Genomic DNA, 25552 nt, shown 5'->3' with positions numbered 1-25552 from the left:
GGACTCTTAGGTACTGGGTGAATCCACTGTCGAGCCGATTTACTTGCCCAGATTTTTTTCTGTTCGTAAATATCCAAATACCTGCTTGCCACGCCCGGGACGGGCCACGATAGCCTGTTCTCATCGGATCTCAGAATCTACGCATCGATTTGTAGTACATGATGAATTTTTACGGCGGAAGCCTGTCGCCTGCCAACGCTGACAAGCTGGCTGGGAAACCAAGGGGCCATATTGCAAATCTCATTAACGCACGGATGCCGAAGGGCCTCGGATGACCCGGATGAAGAGGGATTCCGCGAACGTTGTCGGTCACGCGAGCCCCCTAGAATCAATCCTGCCCCAGAATCCAGCGCAGCCGTGACTGAAGGGGCTGCGGAGGGACCCAGAAGCAGAGCTTCGGGGTGGGGAGGGGAAAAATAGAGGGGATGCAGGGTAGTCTGCAGCAGGGGTAGTCAACCTGTGGTCCTCCAGATGTCCGTGGACTACAATTCCCATGAGCCCCTGCCGGTGTTTGCTGGCAGGGGCTCATGGGAATTGTAGTCCATGGACATCTGGAGGACCACAGGTTGACCACCCCTGGTCTACAGCTAAGCAGGTTCAGTGTTCGGATGGGAGGCCACCAAGGAAGGCTCTACAGAGGAAGGCCATGGCCTTGAAAGCCCCTCGCTTGGGAGAAGCTAAGCAGAGACCAACCGGAACCAGTTATGGGAAGGCTGGACGAGAGTAAACAAATCTCCACTTCCTTTTTGCACCTGGATTGCCCAGCGCAGAACAGGAAGACCTACTTCCAAATGCATCCTCCCGACATGTGCGGCAAGTAAATTTCAATCCAGATCCAATTGGGAGGGCGAAGGGTCTCCACAGAGCTGCCCTAGTTTAACTAAGTATTTGCATTTTAATTAAACAGGTATGCATATTTATATGCACTGCAGGTTTTGACTCCATGGGATCTGCCCTGGGCCTTCAGGGAAGGGCGAAATGGAAAAAGAACAGATAAACAGACGGCTAAAAACAGCCAGTGGGCCCTGTCTGTTGCAAATCTGTGTAGAGCCTAGCCAGCCAAAGCTAAATCCTGCAGCAGTGAGTTCCACAGGTCCATTAGGCTGGGGCCAGGGAGGAACCGAGGGATCAAAACACGTCTTTGGCATCAGGTTGGAGCTGCTCGGGACCAATGAGGAGAAAGGGGCTATTTTGTTCACCCATGGAGGCGGAAGGAAGGGACGGGCCTTGTAACATGGACGCAGAGAGCCACCTAGTGGCAGTGAGCAGAATATCGCCTCCCTTCTGGGAAAATATTGACTAGAAATTAGGATTACCAGCTGTTGGAGATTTGGAAGGCAGAGCCCAAATAGTGGGGTTTGGGGAGGGGAAGAACTGTGAAAAGGTAACAGGTCCTAAAATGTACCTTCCAAAGTGACCGTTTTCTCCAGAACTGATCTCTGTGAAAATCTCCAGGGAGCTCCAGGCCCTACCTGGAGTTTCCAAAAACCAAAACAAAAATCCGCTGGGCACGTAAGGCCAGTGATATATTCGTGGATAATACCAGCACCAATGCAAATCGATCTGTCCAAACCTATTAATCCACGTTCGACGGGAATTAATATAAACCCAGGAATTGTTTGGGCTGTCTGTATCTTCCCTGTGTACTGTTGTTGGGCGAGGGACCTCCTGCAGGTTGGCATCCTGGCAGGATACATTTATTTATTATATTTGTCTGCCTGCCTTCCCTAAAGGCTCAGGCAAACCCCTGGATTTGATCCACCACTGGATCAGAACAGTGAGATTTGAGCCCAATACCCATTTTGGGGTCGTGGCTAACAGCGGCGGACTTTAATCCGGAGAGCCAAGCTTGATTCCCCGCCCCTTCTCCATTGCAGCCAGTTAGATGATCTTGGGCCAGTCACAGTTCTCTTAGAGGTGGCCTCACAGTCTAGTTCTGTCAGAGCTCTCTCAGCCCCACCTCCTTCACAGGGCATCTGCTTTGGGGAGAGGAAGGGACGGCGATTGTAAAACGCTTTGAGACTCCTCGCAGGTAAGGACAAACCCTTCTTCTTCAAGGTAAATGGGGGAGCCACGCTTAGGATGCTGGGAAAGCAAGAGGGGATTCTGGGAAAAACTCTGGGGCGAGATCGAACTCCAAACCTCAGATTCTTTGTCCATTTGGTTTCTCCGCTTCCCTGCTACGGGGAGGGGGAAAGACGACACACAAGGCAGGCGCTCCGGTGTTCGTATGGAATGGTTTCTTTTTATTATTACAGTTTAATCTCACGGTCGGCAGCGTTACATGAGCATAAAAGCACAAGACAGGCCCGGGAACAGGCCTCTGGAGATGGGCATGCAAACACTGTCGTAAGCAACAGAAACAATCCAAAAACAGTCAATCCGGGGGCCGCGTTGACAGCTCGAGAAATGCCCTCAGCAGGGCAAGCACGCTAAGGCTTCAGCGTTTTTTTTTTTCCCACCTCCGTGTCGGTGTGTGTACGTGCGGATTTCTTCATCCCTCTTTTTTTTTTAAACCTTTTTTCATTATTACATTAAAAAATAAGATTTGTAACTTTAGTAAAACCCAGCAGACAAGCTGATTTCTTTTTTTTGTTTGTTTGTTTCCTTTCCGGTGTGGTTGGAAAACAAGAAAACAAAATAATAATAACAATTAAAAAAAATACCTGGAACGAAGTAAAAACCGGGGGGGAAAGAGGAGAAAAGAAGATACTGGTTTGGTAAATGGAGAGTTTCCTGAACTGCGGAAGTACCAAGAGGGGTGGAGAAAATCCCCCAAATCTTCCCAAATCTTCCCCCAACCTCTTCCTTTCCTTCCTTCCTTCCTTCCTTCCTTCCTTCCTTCCTTCCTTCCTTCCTTCCTTCCTTCCTTCCTTCCTTCCTTCCTTCCTTCCTATGACATTTGAAAGTCTTTTTGCTTTCTCTCTTCAGGAACAAAAGTCCGGTCCAAGGGGGAAAACGGAAGCTGGAAGGAAGGAGGGAAGTGAATGTGGGGACTCCCGATCCACGAAGAGGAACTGGCGTGGGACAGTGTGTGGAAGGCTAAGAACATGCCACTAAGATATTCCTAAATCTTCTTGAGCCCACCGAATTCTTACAGGGGTGGGGGGTGGGGGAGTACACCCCCGTGGTGGTGGGGAATGAAATGACAATTTTGTCATTCGTTCTCACGTGTGCACCTTCGGGTGGACGAAATACAGGAGACAGCTCAATGCAGTGGCAAGAGGAATGACATTCCCCTCCCCTCCCCCCACTATGCCCACCCACCGAGGTACATCAGGGATATGCGCGAGTCCAATATATGTATCTAAGTACAGTCCTTTAGAGTAGCGGGTTCCAATTCCTGATTTTTTTTAAAAAACCCAAAATCGATGCACTCGGTCCCTTTCTCAGCCTCCCGCCCCGCCCCGACCCACGTGCACGAGAGGGGGCGGGGGAGAGGCGGAGTCGCAAGGAGCCACGACGACGGAGGAGGCGTGTCCGGAGGAAGCCCCGCCTCCGGCCCCGGCCTCACTGGTAAAGCTCGGCGGCTTTGATATGCTCTAGCTGTTCCCGTAATTGGTGGAAGGAAGGCCGGTGGGCGGGGTCCAAGTGCCAGCACTTCTTCATCACCTCGTAGACAATCTGGGGGCAGCCGTCGGGGGAGTCCATCTTGTATCCCTTCTCCACGCGAGGGACGACGTCCTTCAGAGGCTGCCGGGGGAGACAAGCACAGCGAGAGGTTAAGGGGGCGGGAGAGAAGGCGGGTTGCAAACAGGAACTAAGGGGGGTGGGATTCTCTGGAGCCCGTCCACTGCTTCCTCCTTCTACCCCACAAAGACCGGCAGACCCTGGAGCCGCCCCGGAAAGGAAGGGGCAGAGAAACGCTGTGCCGCGTGGTCCTCACTTACAATTCTTGGATAAGGCACTCGGCCGAAGGAGTAGATTTCCCAGAGAAGGATCCCGAAGCTCCACACGTCCGACTTGGTGGAAAATTTCTGCAAGTGACGAACAGAAGAGAGAAGGGAAGGACCGTCTCGGTCACCACGACTAGCACCAGAGAAAGACTTATTTTCCTCTCTCTGTGTAAAGTGGTATTTCCTGAACCTACTGCCCGTCAGCTTCACTGGCTGCCCTCGAGTTCTAGCTTTCTGGGAGAGGGAGAAAATGTTCTCTTAGTCCACTCTCTCCACCCCAGGCATAATTTTATAAACCTCTATCATCTTCCCTCATTCATTCATTCATTCATTCATTCATTCATTCATTCATTCATTCATTCATATTTATATACTGCCCTCCCACTCTCTCCATCCCAGGCATAATTTTATAAACCTCTATCATCTCCCCTCATCCATCCATCCATCCATCCATCCATCCATCCATCCATCCATCCATCCATCCATCCATTCATTCATTCATTCATTCATTATTTATAACCGCCCTCCCCTGAGGCTCAGGGCAGTTTACAGAAAACGTAGAAACGGTACATAGAACATTTGCCTCTTTTCTCAAGTGAAAATTCCCCAGAGCTCCAAGCTCTCTCTCCTTACCTTTTCCCTAAGTGCTTCCGGGGCGGTCCACTTCACCGGGAGCTTGCCCGTGTCCTGGGTGGATGAGGCCTCTTTCGTCAGCCCGAAATCGCTAACTTTGGCGATGTTGTCCTCAGAGACCAGCACGTTCCTCGCTGCCAGGTCCCGGTGGACAAAGTTGTTGGCTTCCAGGTAAGCCATAGCTTCACACACGTCTCTGTGGGGAGAAAACCAGCCGTTTTAGAGGATGGGTGGGCAGCTGGGACCAGGGTGGACATGCCTCAGTTTCCCTTGGTGTGGGCAGAAAGTGGAGCAGGCAGACACCCTTCTCTCTACCGTGCCTGGATCCTGCTTTGTCAGGAATCTCTTTCCTCAAGGAACTATTTCAATCAAAATACAAATTATCCTTCATAGGGAATCAATATCTTGATACAAGTTTCCACAGATTTCAGCATCGGCAGATTTTAAGTCTCCATCTGATCTGAAAGGGGCATGAACCAACCTGACAACCAGACAGATTGACACACCTGGATTTGGAGGGGGGGAAAAGAATGAGGTAGCGGGGAGGTTTCAAGCCTGGGTACTTACAAGGAGAACTTTAGCAAGCAATCTGCTCCCAGCACAGACCTCCCTCGGGAGCGTAGGTAATCGACTAAGCTTCCCTGCAGACGAAACGAAAAGGAGAATTAAACGCTGGCGGCATAAGCGATTGCTCTGCAAACAAGGGCGTGGCCAGGCCGGAACGGAACTTCCAAAGGGTGCTATGACATGCTCTCAACAGAAGGTGGCACTGTGGTCTTGGACTCTGCATCCATGCAGGTCTAAAATAGGATTCAACAAATTCATGTAGGGTTGCCAATTCCAAAGATCTGGACAGGGGTCCCCTGCTTTCCAGATGCACCCCACCTCTCCCCAACACCCTCCCCCTCAGTTTACCTCAAATTGGAAGAATGCCATATTTGAACATGATGTTCTGATCTCACCCAGAAGTGAAAGGGAAACACTCTTGAGTTTTGGGTAAAACTCTGATTAGAAACAAATTCTACCATAGAATTCCATCCAAAAGTCAGAGCATCGCCCCCACTACTCCAACATGCTGCTGGCCCTCCAGAGGAACTGGCTGGCCCCTGTGTGAGACAGGAGGCTGGACTGGATGGAGCCCTGGTCTGACCCAGCCGGGCTCTCCTGATGTCCTTAGGAAGGCCTCGGCCTCTCTGCCCTGTTGCTGGCCCTCCAGAGAAACTGGTTGGCCCCTGGGTGATACTAGAACCCCTGGTCCGGCCCAGCAGAATCTGATGGACCATTTCAACTGACAGGTGGGGGGAAAGACGCTGTAATTGACTTAGCGATAAACCCATAACTGCGATACACACAGCCTCCTTTCTCCAATGGAACACTTCAGCAGCCTGTTTTGATGTGTTTTAAAAGGGATTCAAGGAGCAAGAAAGCGTGTAGGTTTGATGGGTTACTGGAGATCATTTCAGAGGGAGGCTGTGTCAGCCAGCAACAGAACGGTCCCAATCAAGTTCGGTGGCACCTCAGGAGACCACGAGAACAAGGCATAAACTTTCGAGAGTTCGATCCCCCTTCGCCCAAGAGATTTTATTTTAGGACAATGTCAAGCCAATGATTCCCTCTCGCTGATGATAAGGCATCGCAGATTTAAAGGGCTTTTACAATTTAAAATGCCGGGAAATATATTTGGGACAGGAAGGAAGAGAAGAAATATTATAATGTTAAACCCCATTCGTCATTCTGCATTTTGTCTGCTTTTGCTTTTGCAAGTAAACAATGTTCTTCATACAAGTACACAAAAGTGGGACGGAAACATGTTTTGTGAAAAAACAAACGGGAAGGATTCCACGACGCTCCTTACCTTTGCCATGTATTCCGTGACAATGTATAAACCGCTTTTCTCTTCCACAATCACCCCCAACATCTGCACGAGGTTACTGTGCCGTAGCTGCCTACAAAGAGATTTTAAAAAGGGGGTCAGTCACCAGGTACTGTCCCCAGTCCTGTCCTGAGTCCAGCCCAAGATAAAGGGTCTCCGACTGGTATCAGAAAACAGACGGCACAAAGTGGTCTTTAAAGCCCCTGAGAAAACCCCGGCGTTATAAGGGAGACCAACCAAGATTCGTCATGGGGACTTTGCATTATTCAGTGTTTCAACAAGTTCTATCAAATTAGCAGCGGTCTAAAAAATCTACACCCTTGGGCCAGTCATGTACTTTCAGCCTCGCCTGACCTTCAAAGAAGAGTTGGTTTTATACCCCACTTTTCAGTACCCGACGGGATCTCAAAGGGGCTTACAATCGCCTTTCCCTCCCTCTCCCCACTGGAGAGCCCCCGTGGGGTTGGTGGGGCTGAGAGAACTCTGAGAGAACTGGGACTCGCCCAAGGTCACCCAGGAGGCCTTATGTGGGGGAGCGGGGAATCAAAACCTAGTTCTCGAGTCTGCTGTTGGGAAGAGAAAATGGAGAAAGATAGAAGCCACTTTGGGTCCGCACAGGGGAGAAGAAAATTATGACGCCGTCCCTCAAGGGATTCTGGGACTTCTGTCAGGGAACTTTGAGGGACACGACTGTCATTTCTGGTTGTCTTTGAGTCAAAACCCGGTCCAAGTTCTTTGCTCTCCCGACGCCTTCCCCGTATCCTGAACGCACCATCTGGGCCCCAATTCACCGCGACACTTACGTCATTACTGAGGCTTCTGCCAGGAAGGCCTGAGCTGTCGCATCATGCTTAATGCACTTGACGGCCACCTTGTTCCCGTGATAATCGCCCAGCATCACATCTGCAAAGAAGAGCCGCAGAAAAATCAACTTGAGAGAGCCGGAGCAGCGGGCCGCTTTGAGCATCCGACCAGATCAGCGAGACCAGGATTCTCCTTCTGCTTTGCACAAGTCGTGCATTATATTTTCATTAAACTTTCCTCTCCGGGTTCACGTCTGGATTGCCTTTCCCGACCCAGTAATTATTCCTTTTATCTACCCCTGAAGTCCGTTTTTATGTTTCCCTTCGCCGTCTGGGTTTGTTCACAAAGCGACTGACGGGCTGCCCAGTTCGGGAAGGAATTGTGGTTTTCAATTTCTATCTAAGCGTATTCACCTCCCCCCGGTTCTCCCATCCTTCCCACATTCAGGACTCAGAATTCGACCCTTCCTGCTCAAAGATGAGGGAGATTCAGCCGACCGCAAAGAGACCGACTTACCCCCAAATTCTCCTTTGCCGATGGCCTGTAGCAATTTCAAGTCTTTCATGTTGAGGGCCCAGCCACCTGGAAGAGGACGGAGGCACACAGGAGAGCAATGGAAGAGAGGCCGGCCTGTGTTCCCAAGTGCGAGAACACCCTCAAATTCACGCACACCCCGAATCCCCCATGCAGAGCTTACTGGGAGAATATGAGCACACCTCAAAACACGAGCACACTCCAAAATACGAGCATGCCACCAATTCCTCGCACAGGACTTACTGGCTGCATGCGAGCACGCCTCAGAATACGAGCATCCCTCCCCAAAATAGGCGAGCACGTTACCGCCGTCGTGTGCGGAACTTACTGCGCGAGAATTCGTCCTGGGCGGCCACGGTGCCCTCCATGACTTTGGGCTTGATGAGACGTGTGCAGAGTCCGTCAGCGTCCGAGGTGTAGTGCTGCCGAGAAAGAGGGAGAATGCATATTCAGGAGTTAAAGGTTTTGACTGGACGTGGGAGAGGCAGTGAGACACAGTGGTCGGAGCAGGAAAGGGAGGGGCTGCGTTTGAAGCCTAGCAGCTCTCCAGGGTCTCAGAGATCTTTCCAATCACCAATGTCCTGGTTTTTCAATTGGAGATGCCGGGGATTGAACCTGGGCCCTTCTGCCTGCCAAGCAGAGGCTCTGCCCCTGAGCCAGGGTCCCAGATCAAGGCCTTTCCCATCCCCTCCTGCCTGGTCCTTTAACTGGAGATGCCGGGGATTGAACCTGGGGCCTTCTGCCTGCCAAGCAGAGGCTCTGCCCCTGAGCCAGGGTCCCAGATTGAACCGCAGACCTTTGGCATACAAAAAGGCTCTAGCATTGAACCACGTATCTGCTGCCACGTGGGATTGCCTTGACACTTTTTAAAAAGTGTGGCATGATATGTCACCGGTCTTCTCTCTAATACGTCCCCGGTCTTCTCTCTCTAATTGCAAGAATGTGTTTAGGAGCACACTGCCTCAAAATTGGCAGCAATGGAGCTGTCCTCCACTGGGGGGCGCCACAGGGCTGAGAAGAACGGCTCTTGCCACATCTCCGCAGCCCCAGAGAAGAACCCCTGCACATGTTTGTTTTTTCCCCATCATCGGGCACAGCTACCATCCCTCCCTCTGCCACGTCGGGGGCAGGTGGCCGCTCACACCAGCCCCTTCCTTCCTTCCTCCTCCCCCTCCTCCCCCATGCGCCAGCGCATGCCGCATCCCTCCCTGAAACGGGGCCCCATACCTGCTCCACAAAGCAAGCACTTTCAAAATTGCTCAGAGCTGGCTTCCTGTCTGGGCCGGGTGGAGGCGAGCGGCAGGAAGCCCTTGGCACGTCTGAGCCCCACAGACTGTGACCGTGTGAAGCCCGGCGGGAGCAGAGAGGGCTAAGACAACATCCCAGGCACGGTGCCGGTCTGCATCCCACAAGGGAACGGCGACGGGCCCCCCAAAGAGCCTTTTTAGCTTGGGAGACCAAGTGAGGTTTTCATACCCTGCTTTTCTCTACACTCAGAGATCTTAAAATGCCCTTTCCCCTCCTCTCCCCACAGAGGGGCCTTGTGGGGCTGGGAGAGCTTTGAGAGAACTGGGACTGGCCCAAGGTCACCTGGCAGGCCTCCTTCAAAGCTGCTAAGAAGCACCTTCTGCAAGGAAGAGCATTTTTAATGCCACATGAGCATCAGGCGTCTTTCCAACCTGTGGTGATCTATCTATCTATCTATCTATCTATCTATCTATCTATCTATCTATCTATCTATCTATCTATCTATCTATCTATCTATCTATCTATCTATCTATCTATCTATCTATCTATCTATCTATCTATCTATCCATCTATCCATCCATCCATCCATCCATCCATCCATCCATCCTCTACCTACCTACCTACCTACCTACCTACCTACCTACCTACCTACCTACCAACCAACCACAGGTTTAAGCTCATCCTCCCTCCGTGGGGAGCTTAAAGCTTCCCTCAGGCTCTGCCTCATTTCTGGCCCTCACAACAGCCCTGCAAGGTAGGCTCGGAGAAGGCAAACGTGCGCAAGAGCATTCAGAAGCCAAGCAGGGGGTTGGGGCCCGGGTCTCTCCCTTCCCAGCCCGCCCTCTAATGGTCCTGACATGCCAGACCCCACGGCTTCCGTGTTGCCTCACCTCCACCAGCTGCATGAGGTTCTCGAAATACACCTCCTCGTCGATGCTGAGCTTGCTGGAGGAGTACATGATGCGGTAATGCTCCACTTTCCCGTCGCAGCTGACGCAGAGGGTGTAGTCGCCCGGGTAGTTGGTGCTCTCGCGGACCAAGAAGAGGCCCGTCTCCGGCGGGTACAGCAGACGCTCGGCCTGCTCCCGGGTGATCTTCCCGTGAAACCAGCTAGCCAAAGAGAAGCCACATGGCGTGAGAGGCCAAGGAGACAGGCGAGTCGCACTGTGACATTTCGGCCCTGCGAGGCGGGCCGGTGTCACGAGCCCCAAACCACGGGAGGGAACTGAGTCTCCGACGGTTGTCCCAGAAATATTTATACCCGGCTTTCTCGCGGTATCGAACCAAAGTGATTGACCGCGCCTTGCTCCCCTCCCCTACTTTATCCTCACAACAGCTCTGCGAGGGAGATTCTCGGACGAGCGAACGACTCTCCCGATGTCACCCACGGCAAAGTGGGGATACAGACCTGGCTCTCTTAGACCCTAGCGCGACCCTCTCACCCCACCTTTCTGAGCCTGCAGGCACCTTCCGAGCTCTGACACAGTGAGGTGGGCGTGGCCACAAAATGGCTGCCGCAGGAGGCGGAGCCAGACGTAAAACAGGTGCGGCAGCCTTGCCTCCAGCCACACAGTGAAATCTACAAATCCTTGTTTACCACGGCGTTTCCCGTCTCGTTGATACTCACGGCATGAGGCTGAGCTTGATGCCGGCTTTCACCCCTTCCCGTTTTTGCACGTAGTTCGCCGGGATGATCCCTTCGCGGCCCACTTTGTTCTTCGCTTTGTACCAGTTGGGATCCTGACGAGGGAAAGCAGGCGTCAGACGACCCCGCCGGATCCTTTTCCTCTCCTCTGGGAGCTAAAATTTGGATTCCTCAACCCGAGGAGCCTCTCTCTGGGACTCGCCCGAGTGACTTACTTTTGGAAGAGGTTTAAATAACGGCTCGTGGCAAATTAAGACAGATCGTTTCTCTGTCCTTGCTCCGGCCGCGAGGGAGAGCCGGCAGACGCGGGAAAGCCGGCCGAGGAAAGCCCCTGAAAACTGCAAATCCTACCATCTTAACCACAGGGGGTTTCTCAAACGTTGCCACTTTTAGAACAGTCTATTTCAGTCCTCTTAGAGCAAGGGAATTGTAGCTCTCCTCTGCCCAGGCCGGGCACCTCCAGAAAGATGTCAAAACTAGAATCCTAGAATCATAGAATCATGGAAGGGGCCTCCTGGGTCATCTAGTCCAACCCCCTGCACTGTGCAGGACATTCACAACCCTCTCCCTCGTCCACTGTCACCTGCTGCCCCCTTGAGCCTTCACAGAATCAGCCTCATAAGAGTCCTGCCCGTGGGAACTGTGTCGGGGACTTCTGCCTGAGACAAACCGAAGGGGGTTCTCCAGGACGGTGGATCCAGATCAGAAGCTGCTCCCACAAGGGGGGCTCAAAGCAAGCATGACGTCTGTTCCCTCCCTCCATCTTCCCCTTTCCCCCCAGATCAGGAGATGAAATTGGTCCCGGATGAGCCGGTTACCTTGGTGACAGAGATGATGGTGAGGACGTCTCCTTTGCTGAACGGAAGGTCCTGATCGGCAGTGCCGTGGAAGTTGTACTTGGCAATACATTCTGTACCAGATGGCCAGACGGCCTGGCGGAGGGGAGAAGCAGAGTTTTGGTTGAACGGCTTTGTGTTCATAGAACCATAGAGTTGAATGGGGCTATACAGGCTACCTAGACTCATAGAACCATAGAGTTGGATGGGGCTATACAGGCTACCTAGACTCATAGAACCATAGAGTTGAATGGGGCTATACAGGCTACCTAGACTCATAGAACCATAGAGTTGGATGGGGCTATACAGGCCACCTAAACTCACAGAACCATAGAGTTGGAAGGGGCTATACTGGCCACCTAAACTCACAGAACCATAGAGTTGGAAGGGGCTATACAGGCCACCTAAACTCATAGAACCATAGAGTTGGAAGGGGCTATACAGCCCACCTAAACCCACAGAACCATAGAGTTGGAAGGGGCTTTACAGGCCACCTAGACTCATAGAACCATAGAGTTGGGGATGGCTGTACAGGCCACCTAGACACATAGAGCCATAGAGTTGGAAGGGGCTATATAGGCCACCTAAACTCAAAGAACCATAGAGTTGGAAGGAGCTATACAGGCCACCTAGACTCACAGAACCATAGAGTTGGGGTGGCTGTATAGGCCACCTAAAGAACCATAGAGTTGGGAGGGGCTATACAGGCCACCTAGACTCATAGAACCACAGAGTTGGGAGGGGCTATACAGGCCACCTAGTCTCATAGAAACATAGAGTTGGGAGGGGATATACAGGCCACCTAGACTCATAGAACCATAGAGTTAGGGGTGGCTGTACAGGCCACCTTGACACATAGAGCCATAGAGTTGGAAGGAGCTATACAGGCCACCTAGACTCACAGAACCATAGAGTTGGGGAGGCTGTATAGGCCACCTAGACTCAAAGAACCATAGAGTTGGGAGGGGCTATACAGACCACCTAGACTCAGAACCACAGAGTTGGGAGGGGCTAAACAGGCCACCTAAACTGATACAGCCATAGAGTTGGGAGGGGCTATACAGGCCACCTAGTCTCATAGAACCATAGAGTTGGAAGGGGATATACAGGCCACCTAGACTCATAGAACCATAGAGTTGGAAGGGGCTACACAGGCCACCTAAACCCATAGTACCATAGAGTTGGGAGGGGCTATACAGGCCACCTAGACTCACAGAACCATAGAGTTGGGGGTGGCTGTACAGGCCATCTAGACTCATAGAACCATAGAGTTGGAAGGGGCTATACAGGCCACCTAAACTCATAGAACCATAGAGTTGGAAGGAGCTATACAGGCCAACTAGACTCACAGAACCATAGAATTGGGGGTGGCTGTACAGGCCACCTAGACTCATAGAACCACAGAGTTGGGAGGGCTAAACGGGCCACCTAAACTGATACAGCCATAGACTTGGGAGGGGCTATACAGGCCACCTAGACTCATAGAACCATAGAGTTGGGGTGGCTATACATGCCACCTAGACTCATAGAACCATAGAGTTGGAAGGGGCTATACAGGCCACCTAAACTCATAGAACCATAGAGTTGGAAGGGGCTATACAGGCCACCTAAACTCATAGAACCATAGAGTTGGGAGGGGCTATACAGGCCACCTAAACTCATAGAACCATAGAGTTGGGAGGGGCTATACAGGCCACCTAGACTCATAGAACCATAGAGTTGGAAGGGGCTATACAGGCCACCTAAACTCATAGAACCATAGAGTTGGCAGGGGCTATACAGGCTACCTAGAGCCATAGAGCCATAGAGTTGGAAGGGGCTATACAGGCCACCTAAAGTCATAGAACCATTGAGTTGGGAGGGGCTATACAGGCCACCTAGACTCATAGAACCATAGAGTTTGGGTGGCTGTAAAGGCCACCTAAGACCATAGAGTTGGGAGGGGCTATACAGGCCACCTAGACTCATAGAACCATAGAGTTGGGAGGGGCTATACAGGCCACCTAGACTCATAGAACCATAGAGTTGGGAGGGGCTATACAGGCCACCTAGACTCAAAGAACCATAGAGTTGGGAGGGGCTATACAGGCCACCTAAACTCATAGAACCATAGAGTTGGCAGGGGCTATACAGGCTACCTAGACCCATAGAGCCATAGAGTTGGGAGGGGCTATACAGGCCACCTAAACTCATAGAACCATAGAGTTGGGAGGGGCTATACAGGCCACCTAGACTCATAGAACCATAGAGTTGGGAGGGGCTATACAGGCCACCTAGACTCATAGAACCATAGAGTTGGGAGGGGCTATACAGGCCACCTAAACTCATAGAGCCATAGAGTTGGAAGCGGCTATACAGGCCACCTAAACTCATAGAACCATAGAGTTGGGAAGGGCTATACAGGCCACCTAAACTCATAGAACCATAGAGTTGGGAGGGGCTATACAGGCCACCTAGACTCATAGAACCATAGAGTTGGGAGGGGCTATACAGGCCACCTAAACTCATAGAGCCATAGAGTTGGAAGGGGCTATACAGGCCACCTAAACTCATAGAACCATAGAGTTGGGAGGGGCTATACAGGCCACCTAAACTCATAGAGCCATAGAGTTGGAAGGGGCTATACAGGCCACCTAAACTCATAGAACCATAGAGTTGGGAGGGGCTATACAGGCCACCTAAACCCATAGTACCATAGAGTTGGGAGGGGCTATACAGGCCACCTAGTCTCACAGAACCATAGAGTTGGGGGTGGCTGTACAGGCCATCTAGACTCATAGAACCATAGAGTTGGAAGGGGCTATACAGGCCACCTAAACTCATAGAACCATAGAGTTGGAAGGAGCTATACAGGCCACCTAGACTCACAGAACCATAGAGTTGGGGGTGGCTGTACAGGCCACCTAGACTCATAGAACCACAGAGTTGGGAGGGCTAAACGGGCCACCTAAACTGATACAGCCATAGAGTTGGGAGGGGCTATACAGGCCACCTAGACTCATAGAACCATAGAGTTGGGGTGGCTATACATGCCACCTAGACTCATAGAACCATAGAGTTGGAAGGGGCTATACAGGCCACCTAAACTCATAGAACCATAGAGTTGGGAGGGGCTATACAGGCCACCTAAACTCATAGAACCATAGAGTTGGGAGGGGCTATACAGGCCACCTAGACTCATAGAACCATAGAGTTGGAAGGGGCTATACAGGCCACCTAAACTCATAGAACCATAGAGTTGGGAGGGGCTATACAGGCCACCTAAACTCATAGAACCATAGAGTTGGGAGGGGCTATACAGGCCACCTAAACTCATAGAACCATAGAGTTGGCAGGGGCTATACAGGCTACCTAGAGCCATAGAGCCATAGAGTTGGAAGGGGCTATACAGGCCACCTAAAGTCATAGAACCATTGAGTTGGGAGGGGCTATACAGGCCACCTAGACTCATAGAACCATAGAGTTTGGGTGGCTGTAAAGGCCACCTAAGACCATAGAGTTGGGAGGGGCTATACAGGCCACCTAGACTCATAGAACCATAGAGTTGGGAGGGGCTATACAGGCCACCTAGACTCATAGAACCATAGAGTTGGGAGGGGCTATACAGGCCACCTAGACTCATAGAACCATAGAGTTGGGAGGGGCTATACAGGCCACCTAGACTCATAGAACCATAGAGTTGGGAGGGGCTATACAGGCCACCTAGACTCATAGAACCATAGAGTTGGGAGGGGCTATACAGGCCACCTAAACTCATAGAACCATAGAGTTGGGAGGGGCTATACAGGCCACCTAGACTCATAGAACCATAGAGTTGGGAGGGGCTATACAGGCCACCTAAACTCACAGAATCATGGGCCATACAGGCCACCTAGTCCAGCACACTGTTCAATACACAAAACTCGAGGTGGCCCTCGGCAGCTCGGGGGAGCTTTGGGAGCTGAGATCTGGCTTTCAATTCTCCCTCTATTTTTGCTATGTTGATGCCATCTGGGCCCAGACTCCTGGTCTTACTGGCTGGGTCACCACAGCCCAGTTCCCCAAATCCAGGCCACTTCATTTGCATTTTGCACCAATTGTTGGCCAGTCATGCAAACGAAGCCTCTCCGTCATGGGAATGTCCCCAGGATCAACGGGGCGGTCGGATCACGAGACGCCCGTCTGCTACCACAACCCCTCCTTCTTCAACAACAGCAAGACGCAGCCAGGAGAGCGGCAGAGCTGCCCCCCCCCTCGTGCGCTGCTGCGTCCTCCCTCATTGGCTATGGCAACAGAAGGCGGGAACTAGCGGGTTTCTCACAAAAGGATTGGGCAGACGGCCGCCTGGACATAACAGGTCACTGGAAGGGTGACGGATCAACTTCCTAAAATATCGGTGTCCAAAATGGGGAATCCATTTTTATTTTCAAAGGGGGAATCCAGATCTGCTCACAGGCCAAGAAGCCACCTTTGGGTGGCAAAACTGTAACCTGATTAAAACCCAGGTCCTAAGAACCCGGCCGCACTGGCTAGGAGGGAGAACTGGGTGACCCACCTTTGAGACTGGAACGGAGACCCCAGGGAGTAGCTGCCACTCTGGGTAGGCAATACTCGTGTGGACTCCCTTTCCTCCCCACCGTCCCCCTGCAAAATACAGGGCTCTAGTCTAGCTGCCCATTTCCTCCGCCCATTGGGCCTTACCTGCATTCCTGACATCTTCTCAGGGGGTTCCGGGGACTGGATCTCACAAGACGGACACGTCACTTGGTACCATGAGACCTAGAATGAGAAGGGGAGACGGTGAGATCAACGGCCCGTTTCCCGGCGCGTTCACGCCAGCCTTCCCGTACGCAAGGGGATAGTATCTCTCCGGGGATTGTCGTCAGGGAAAGAAACGAAAATATTTTTTAAAATGTTTCTCCGGGTGGGGGAGAAAAAAAAATGATCCGGTGATTTGTGCTTTTAAAGACCAAAGAATATAATTTTGAAATCACTTCAACACAGAGAAGTTAGTAATAACAATCCGTAAATTGAAACGGATACCTCGTCCTTTCTCAACTTTTGTATGGTTGAGAAACCCCTAAAACATTCTTCAGGTTTCGGGAGACCCCAGAAGTGGCGAGATTGTGTAGAATACAGTTGGGAAGCAGAGCTGTGGTTGAAAAAGCCTGGAATAAGCTATTTTTCTCTTTTCTGTTTGTCAACTCTTTTTCATCAAACAAATAATTAAAAAAAATTAAGATAAGCGAGCAATCTTGTTACCCAGCGATACATTTAAACGAAACGGTTTATACCCCAGTGTATGGTTATAATTCTACCTAGCCTGTTCCTTGTTTTTCATTCTTTTTTCTCTATACAGAACTTTTATCGTTTTGTATTAAAAACTCTTAATTAAAAATTAAATATTTACAAAAAAAAAAACCCTCTCTCTGACGCTTTGCAACACAGCAGGGGCCAAATTAAAACAGATCCAGATCCAGAGTATTTCTGCCATTGCACACAATGGTGTGTGTATGTGTGTGTTAAATTGTGGGTTTGCAGGAAAGAAGAAGGGGATGCAGATGAGTCCCCCTTTCTCACTGGGACTCAAGGAGGATTATAGAGAGTGCTTCAGTACATGGGAGATGGGATGAGATGGGAGATTCAAGAAACAGTATGGTTTAGTGGTTTAATAATTGGACCAAGGTCTGGTAGACCCGGGTACGAATCTCCACCCTGCCACGAAAGCTGGCTGGGACACCTCGGGCCAGTCGGGCACTTTCAGTTCAACCTACCTCACAGGGTTGTTGTGAGGATCAAACAGAGAGGGAAAGCCGATCTAGATCCCCACTGGACTGAAATTCAGGAGGTAAATAAAGTTAAAAGGAATATTCAACCATGCAACAGGATTCGTGTTGAGGAACGAACCAGGAGCCTACAAATAAAAACGGGCACAAAGGATATTGTATTAGTGACCTTGCAGTCACACAAACTAGCACGAAATAACTGCGCAAGCTTTTGGGCCAGCCAGGTCTCTTTGGGAGGGGGTGTCCTTTCTGGCACTCTTCTTTTGTTCAAAAACCCGGCGGCTCGCTTCCGAACATCCCCCCCGACAGATGCTTAATTTTACAGCATCCGGCGAAACGGATGGATCGCCGTCTTTGGTCTGTGCTGCGGCTCCATTAGAGCTTCATTGATTAGGAAGGAGAGCTTTCAAGGGGCAATTGTTATCGGAGGCTGGCGGAGATGGGCAGCTGCGTCTCGGAGGGGCAGGCCCGGCCATCTCTGTCTGCAGCGGTGCGGAAGCCTGGCGGATTCAACGAGGGACCGACACCTCGGGGAAAATATCTCGCTCGCACAAGCCAAGCTGTGTTTACGGGAAGGAGGCGAACCATGTAAAAAATCACTCTTGTTCGCTAGGATTTTTGCTGCTTGTGGAATGTGCGTAAAGCTCAGACTCTCTGGTTTTTCCCTCTCAAAGAAGGTCCAACCCCAAGGGCTTCTGACTCAGAAGCTGGATCCATCTCCTACTGCAGAGCTATCTCTAATCTGGAGAACTGGGTTTGAGTCCCCACTCCTCCTCCGCATGCAGCCAGCTGGGTGACCTTGGGGCAGTCCCAGTTCTCTCAGAGCTCTCTCAGCCCCGCTTACCTCACAGGATGTCTGTTGTGGGGAGAGGAAGGGAAGGCGATTGTCAACCACTATGAGACACATGAGGCCTGCTGGGTGACGTTGGGGCAGTCCCAGTTCTTTTGGAGCTCTCTCAGCCCCACCACCCTCACAGGGTGGGGAGAGGAAGGTAAGCTGCATCGAATCTAATTCATGTAGTCAAAAGTGGGCTACAAAAGTGGCCTATAAGTCTAAGAATAAATCAAATCAATCAACCAATCCAGCTTTTTCCTTTCCTTGAAATCTCGGTAAGAACGGTGGATTGCAGGTGGGCCCAGGATAAGTATTAACTGAAGCTTCGTGAACCAGCCCCGATGCTGAAACAATAAAAGGCCAATCTAATCGGTGCCTGAACAACTCTAGGGAACCCTGGTAGGTTCCATGATGGAGAAAAGAGCAATAAAATAAATAAATCATGAGAAGCTAATCGTCCTTTCCTCCCGGCAGACAGGCACCCGCCGAAAAGCTGACGACCTGCAGCGCTAATGGAACAAGCAAACCTAGAGGAAGAAGGAAGCATTCATCCCCGTTAGCGCATCCCCCAGAATGTATCCAAATCTTTTCAGTGAGACCGCCCTCCTTCGAACCGCACAGGAGGACGACCGAGATCATTCCGGGGTGGGAACACGTTCCCCTAGGAGGAAAGGCTGAAGCGTCCGGGAATTTTTAGTTGAGGAAAGGGACAACCAAGGGGGACGTGAGAGAGGGTAATGCAATTATGCATGGGGGGGGAGGTGGAAATAGAGCTATTAAGTGTGTCCTACCTCTGTAGGCTGGATCTGGGCCACGGGGCAAGTAGCATTTCCGCCAGATATGTATGAGGTCGATAGATCCCCAGGTTACGGGAGCAGGTAGGGGAAAGGGGAGAGTTAACCATGCATCCCCCGGTCTGAGCGAAAACAGGGGTAGAGATGCATTCCGCAAATTTCCATTGGGTCTCTCTCTCTCTCTCTCTCTCTCTCTCTCTCTCTCTCCCCCTCTCCCTCCCTCCCCTACTCCCGGCCACTCCATCTCTCCCCGCACCTGAGCTAATTCAAACCGAAGGGGCTCTTCCGGAATTAATCAGTCGGTCCATCATTTTTCGCTGGCTGAGCAGTTGCCAGTTCCATCCGGCAACGTGGGGAGGGGGAAAAAAAAATAAATCAAAGCAAGGTCCTTTCCCTCCCCCTCCTCTACCCACACCCATTTCTATTTTTAGTCTACACCCTCCGGCTATGATGCCGAAACCTTCCTCTCTGCATTGTCTCTGCTCCGTTCCTTCCAACCCCAGCACCAAGAGGCCTCCTTCTCGCCTCGAAAAACTGTATTCCCGGACCTGCAGAGAAGGCGAAGAGAAACCGACCCCCTCGCGGACAATGGCAGCTCGGTGGCTCAAACCCAAAACGCACGGGTCCATCTACACAGGTCCCTCCACTAAGGCCACAATCCCCCCCCCATGTCCATTCCCAATCTAAATTTTCCCCGTGCCCCCTCCCTCCCGTTCTCCTTGCCCCCCAGTTCTCCAACTTAGCTGACATTTTGCCCGCCTTCTCTGTTCGTTGCCCGCTTGGAGAATCGCACCTGTTTCGCAACCCCCCCTACACCTGTCTCCCCCCTCCCCTTGCCCGGACTATATTTAGCGTCCCGCAGCTTTTGGTGCTCGGAGGAAAAGCCCCCGAAAGCTCAGCCTCCACTATTAATGTTGGTGGTGCTCCCAAAGGCATCTGCTTTGGCAGGTGGGTGGCACCCTGACGGCCAGGCCCAGCGGCATGGTTTCCCTGGGAGAGGCTGCCCTCCTCGTGGGCGCGCGGCCCGAGGGAGAGGAAAGACACCGAGAAGGGTCTGCCGTGCCTCGTCGACCCACTGAAATACGGGGCGGAGATGTGGCCCATCTGTTCAATGGGAATGCCAGTTACATTCCAGGGAAAGCTGTAGTGGGCAGGGGGTGTCAAAGGACGCTACGGGCTGTCCGCGGGCACAAGAGGGTGGTGGGAAATGCCATTCAGTCAGAGCTGACTTGTGGCGATCCCCACGTGGTTTTTGGCACAAGAGGTAGTTTGCTACGGCCTGTTTTTTGCAAGCGACCTTAGACTTCCTCGGTCGTCTCCCATTAGAATACACGGTCAATTAAAAACAATACATTAAAATCGGAGTAGGAAATAGGCAGAACCCCTGTGCAATAAAACGCGTATTAAATGTATTTTTATAAGAATGATTTTTAGATTTCTCAAGCTTTTTGGTTTCTAGGGCCTCCTCATGGCCCCTGGGTTTTGGCCATTGTGTGAGGCAGAGTGTGAGTCTGGAGGGGCCCTTGGCCTGATCCAACATGGCTTTGGGCCACTGTGTCACACAGTATGATGGATCGAAGATGGCTTCTCTCGCGTTTTGAAAAACTGCTGTTTGCACCCATGCTTGCCCGTTCTGATGAGACAACTGATTCTCGTTTGCCCCAAACCAGAAATTAATAATTGGATCGTAGCATAGGAGGATGGGAAGCGAGGATGGGAGGGAGACAATTCCCCAGGCTCATTCGCAAAACTCAGACCACAGTCTGCCTTTATGTTTGAATGAAATCCGCACCTGACAAACTTCTCTCGGCTGGACAAGACCCCACGCTTTCGGGAAATTCACCCGCGGACTGCAAGGCTAAAATAAAGTCCTTCCTGGGAGAATGATCTGCAGCAGGGCACCGCCGAGCTGGACAAGCGCCATCAGCGGATCGTGGCCCCCCGAAATGCAAAAGCCCGGTTGGAATTTTCCTACCACTGAGAACCAGCCGGGCTGGATATGCAAAGCAAACAGCGTCTCTCTCGAATGATTCATCCCGGCCTCCCATGGGAAGCCAAACAGTCCCTGCCACCTCGGGGAGGGGGCCGAGCAATTCGGGGAGTGCAAAAGAGCAGTCAAAGCGAGATGCCTTTTGGGGAAGCTGGCAAGGGGTTTTTGACAAGCCCACAAGCCGAGATACGGCCGGCTGCGTGGTTCTTGCAACAATCCGGCCTTTGTTCGCATCGATTTGACCCCTCCGGATGTATGAGATCACTGGCAGAAGGCATTAAACGCCAGCTTTCTTGTTCGACGGGATCCCGCCCCCCCTCGGAGGGGGGGCGTAGGTGGCTGCAGCAAATTAGGGGTGGCAAGCAAGCGGCCGGGTTTCGAGAGGCGGCAGGGCCCCGCTTGATCTCCCTCGAGGCCAATTTTCTACTCAGCACAAGCTGGAATACAGCTCTCTGGAAGTATCTGAAAGGTGGTCCCTTGCAGGAGGGCAGGGAAAGATCCCTATTGGCAGCAGAGGGTTTAAACTATGTGGAGAACTGTACTGGATAGATACCAGGAAAAAAATGTTCACCGAGTAGTTCAGCAGTGGAATAGGCGGCCTAAGGAGGTGGTGAGCTCCCTCTCACTGGTGGTCATTCTAAATTATGTCTCTCCTGTTCACACAGCCACCATGAAGATGAGGCTGAAAGAGCTCTAAGAGAACTGCTCTGGGTGGGCAGCCAAAAGGAGAAGAAGAGCTGTTTTTATATATATACCCTGCTTTTTGCTACTCCCAAAGTGGCTTCCCGACACCGTTCCCTTTCTCTCTCCACAACAGTCACCCCGTGAGGCAGGTGGGCCTGGGAGAGCTCTGAGATAACTGAGACTGGCCCAAGATCCACCAGCTGGCTGTAAGTGCAAGAGTGGGGAATCGAACCCGGTACTCCAGCTAAGTGTCCACCTCTAGACCACACTGGCTCCCTGACAAAAGGTGGGCGGAAGCTTAAAGGAAAAAAAGGAAGTACAAACAGCGGAGACTGGTCATGGACAAAGGAGGGCAGAGGAAAGGGTTGGCGTGGCAGAAAAGAGGGCACTGAAGTCCAGGGGCACGTAGGCATAAAATTGCCTCAAGACAGAGAGCTTAAAGCCGAGAGATAAGTCTTAATTGATATATTACTGTTAAATGGATTACAGACTCTGCAGTGTCAATCATTGAAGAAGTATTTGAAAACAGGGGAAATATACCTAGGAGCCCGTTCTGATTGCCCAGAAATTATATGATTTATGCACCAAACAAAGAGTTGCTGTGAGACCCATTTTGGCCGGCTGATTTAGTTTTTTCTCTTATCTATTCCAGAAGACTGGCAGCAACATCTTCTGCACGCCAAATTTGTGTTCTGGCACTAAGCTGGGCTCCCTTTCCGCCATGGCTCATAGGCAGTGTGCATCTGTGCATTCTCCACCCCCCAACCCGGAAAGGAAGTTGTCAGGTTTTTTTCCAGCTGACGAAACCGGCACCACTCGCAAACCGGTCTTCATCATAGCCCGGGGACTCATTGTGCAACGCAGCCATAAGCATGCGCGGCGATCCGTGTGGGAATTACCAGGAGGCGGCGGGAGGAGAAAAAGCCAGAGCTATACCGATGTGCAGGGAAATGCTCCTGAAGAAGCTAAGGTCCCGGAGCCAGAGAGGGCAGAGTCGAAAAAGGGGCCACCCCAGAGCCTGGAGACCAGAAGGGACAAAACAGCTGGGCAAGCAGGCCCGACCAGAGAGGAAGCCGAAAGCCGACAGAGGGGAAAGAAGAAGTTCGAGGATCGCTTAGGTGTACAATCGAAACACTGGCTCTGATTGCGGAATTTGTCGGGAGACACAAGAAGGGCCCTGCTGGATCAGACTAGTGGTTCATCGAGTCCAGCCTCCTGCCTCACTTCTCTGACTCCATAGAACCTGACATTTCTTTTTTGAAACACACGCTAGACCCAGGTGGAGGAAGCAGGAAGTGAAGACAGACTGTTCACACCTCCCACACTCATTGTGGTGCTCTGGCCACGACCTTCCTTACATCACCACGCCATTCCCCTTTGCTAAATGGCTGATAGGGGAATTCTCCAGTGCAAGTTCTTCGCCACGGATGGTTCAGCATGGCTGGACACCCTCTTGAACGCCGCACCAGCTGTAGAACATCAGGGGTTTAAGTGTATAGAGCTAGGGTCCAGGACCGAGGAGGGAGACCCGGATGACGGAGGGGGTTGGAGCCCCTCCCCTAGGAGGAAAGGCTGAGGAGTCTGGGTCTTCTCCGCTTAGAACAGTGACGATTCAGGGAGAACATGAAAGAGGTCTATAAAATTATGCGCAGGACGGGGAGACCCAAGAAAGAGGAGATTTCCTCGTTCTCCCCAAAGGCTAGAATTTGAGGGCTTCCAATGAAGGTGACGGGTAGGAGGTTCAAGATGGATGAAAGGTAACACCACTTTACATGCTGCCCGAGGATGCAGTGACGGCCACAGGAATCAACACCACAAGGAGGGGGGAGGTCACCCTAAGATGGCTGAAACTCAACATTGCTTTCCACCAGCAAAGAAACTTGCAAGCTTTCAAGCCCTACGGAATTCTTCTCAAGGCTAGATTTTGGAGAGAGAGAGAGAGAGAGAGAGAGAAAGAGAGAAGATATTTCAGGCTGCGATCTTATCTGCTTTCTGCGAAGAACGACAGATCTGAATCTTGGAGCTGGTATTAATCTGAGTCGTTTGGTTTTCCGGAATGAAGAAGGCAGCTGACAGTACAAAAGGTTTCAAAAATCAGAAACGGTGGGTCTTTCAACTCCAGGTGGAACAAACAGGCCCTTTCCAAGGCTGAGATCAGTGGGGAAATCGTCTTCTTAAGGGTGCCAGAGATTAATTTTCAAGAAGCATTCGAACACAGATCCCCTGCATTGAGTGTATCAGGGAGGGCAGTTTGGGGTGAATCTTTATTCCTTTGTTTGCAGTCTCCTGAGCCTCCTTACCCAAAGTAACCCTCCATTCTCGATGACCCCAAAAAGCAGTGAAAAAAAGGGGGGGGAATTAAAATTAACAAACGAGGCTGAAATCAACAAAAACTGTATTCCCCTCTCTTTTCTCCTTGCTAATGAAAGCTGTCTTTCTCAGGGTCCCCACCCCTTTTCGGCCTCCAGACACCTTTGGCATTTGGGGACAGGGATGTCAGGAGCAGCAACAAAATGGTTGCCACTAGAGGCGGAGCCAAGCACATTTCCACAGAGGGGTGATACAGCGAATCTTCCAACATTCCAGAAAGAAGTGCTGTTGAACAGGATACGACCAATCAGAAAAGCTATAGGGCACAAGCCTCCCCTGACCCCACCCACTTTCCAATAATACCCATCAGGCACCAGGAAAGGTATTGGCACACACAGAGCAGCCAAATATTTTTGTTGTCATTCAAGCGCGGGAAAGGCAGAAATCAACAGGCGAAGCCGTTCCAAACGCGAAACCAGATACCGCAACAGGCATTAAGAGTCACCGGAAAACTCCGCTTAGCATCCCAATTCAATTTTCGAAAAGCAATCGATCACTCGTCTGCTGCTGACATCATCTGTTCGCCGCTGACATCACCCACAACCATTCCTTCATTGATTACATCACTTGTTTGCTGATTACATCATCCACAAGCATTCGTTCGCTGATTACATCACCTGCGAACATTTGTTCGCTGATTATATTATTTGTATGCAGAATATCACCCAAGAAAATTTATTCGCTGATTACATTATTCGTACGCGGAATTTCACCCACAAATATTTGTTCGCTGATTACAGCATTCGTACGCTGAATTTCACGCGGAATTTCACCCACGAACATTTGTTCGCTGATTACAGTATTCGTATGCGGAATTTCATCCATGAACATTTGTTCGCTGATTACAGTATTCGTACGCGGAATTTCACCCATGAACATTTGTTCGCTGATTACAGTATTCGTACGCGGAATTTCACCCATGAACATTTGTTCGCTGATTACAGTATTCGTACGCGGAATTTCACCTATGAACATTTGTTCGCTGATTACAGTATTTGTACGCGGAATTCTACCCACAAACATTTGTTCGCTGATTACAGTATTCGTATGCAGAATATCATCCACGATCATTTGTTTGCTGATTATATTCATCAGCAGCATATCACCCACAAACATTTGTTATCTGATTACATTATTCGTACGCGGAATATCACCCACAAACGTTCGTTCATTGATTACATCATTCCTTCAATGACTACATTCCCTACAATCTGACGATGCCACACCATGAGAGCCCGAATTACTTCGGCTGCCCTCTCCCCAACCAAAGGCCTCCTGTTCCCCTACCAAAGAGCAGATCCACCCTGACTGCTTTCAGGAACGCCTTTTCTAATTAGCGCTGCGGCTTGGCAATTGAGAGGGGTAAACCATTTATAGACCTAGCGAATCAATTGGATTTTCAAGGCCCATTATAATGTCCCCGGCCTTGCTGGAGATATATCACCTGCTCCAGCCTAAAGGTTTTTAAAAAAAATAAAAGGGGGATTTGAGGGGGGCCAGAGCAGAACCCCCCCCCACCCCCTTGGCCATTTCAAACTCCATCTGCTGCATCTCCATCACCTTTCCCAGCAAGTGAACAAAGACAGAAACTGGGAAAGGAAAAGCAGCTTTTATTCCATTCGAGCCTGAGTTCTTTGCAAGGCAG

General features: G+C 51.0%; 1 protein-coding gene across 4 annotated transcripts in view; it reads right to left on the bottom strand.

Annotated features, from left to right (window-relative positions):
* Nucleotides 1–2225: 2225 nt before the first annotated feature.
* Nucleotides 2226–25552, bottom strand: part of CSK (C-terminal Src kinase) — a 38471-nt gene continuing 15144 nt past the window's right edge. For 2 of the 4 annotated variants that reach the window (XM_077317580.1, XM_077317579.1), the window contains exons 2-13: nt 16150–16227; nt 11452–11565; nt 10616–10728; nt 9879–10098; nt 8069–8162; nt 7723–7788; nt 7206–7305; nt 6385–6475; nt 5097–5170; nt 4530–4725; nt 3891–3977; nt 2226–3693 (exon numbers count right to left, since the gene is read on the bottom strand). In XM_077317580.1, the coding sequence (XP_077173695.1) occupies nt 3511–3693; nt 3891–3977; nt 4530–4725; nt 5097–5170; nt 6385–6475; nt 7206–7305; nt 7723–7788; nt 8069–8162; nt 9879–10098; nt 10616–10728; nt 11452–11565; nt 16150–16164 (1353 nt within the window). In that variant the 5' untranslated portion in view covers nt 16165–16227 and the 3' untranslated portion in view covers nt 2226–3510. Of the gene's footprint in view, nt 3694–3890; nt 3978–4529; nt 4726–5096; nt 5171–6384; nt 6476–7205; nt 7306–7722; nt 7789–8068; nt 8163–9878; nt 10099–10615; nt 10729–11451; nt 11566–16149; nt 16228–16491; nt 16511–19119; nt 19139–25552 lie in introns of those variants that run through there. The other 2 variants (XM_077317582.1, XM_077317581.1) reach the window with 2 other exon arrangements.

This window comes from Paroedura picta, chromosome 18 (assembly GCF_049243985.1).
Source record: "Paroedura picta isolate Pp20150507F chromosome 18, Ppicta_v3.0, whole genome shotgun sequence".
NCBI lineage: Eukaryota > Metazoa > Chordata > Lepidosauria > Squamata > Gekkonidae > Paroedura > Paroedura picta.
The sequence above is the reverse complement of the archived record's forward strand: the minus strand, read 5'-3'. Positions and strand labels throughout refer to the sequence as shown.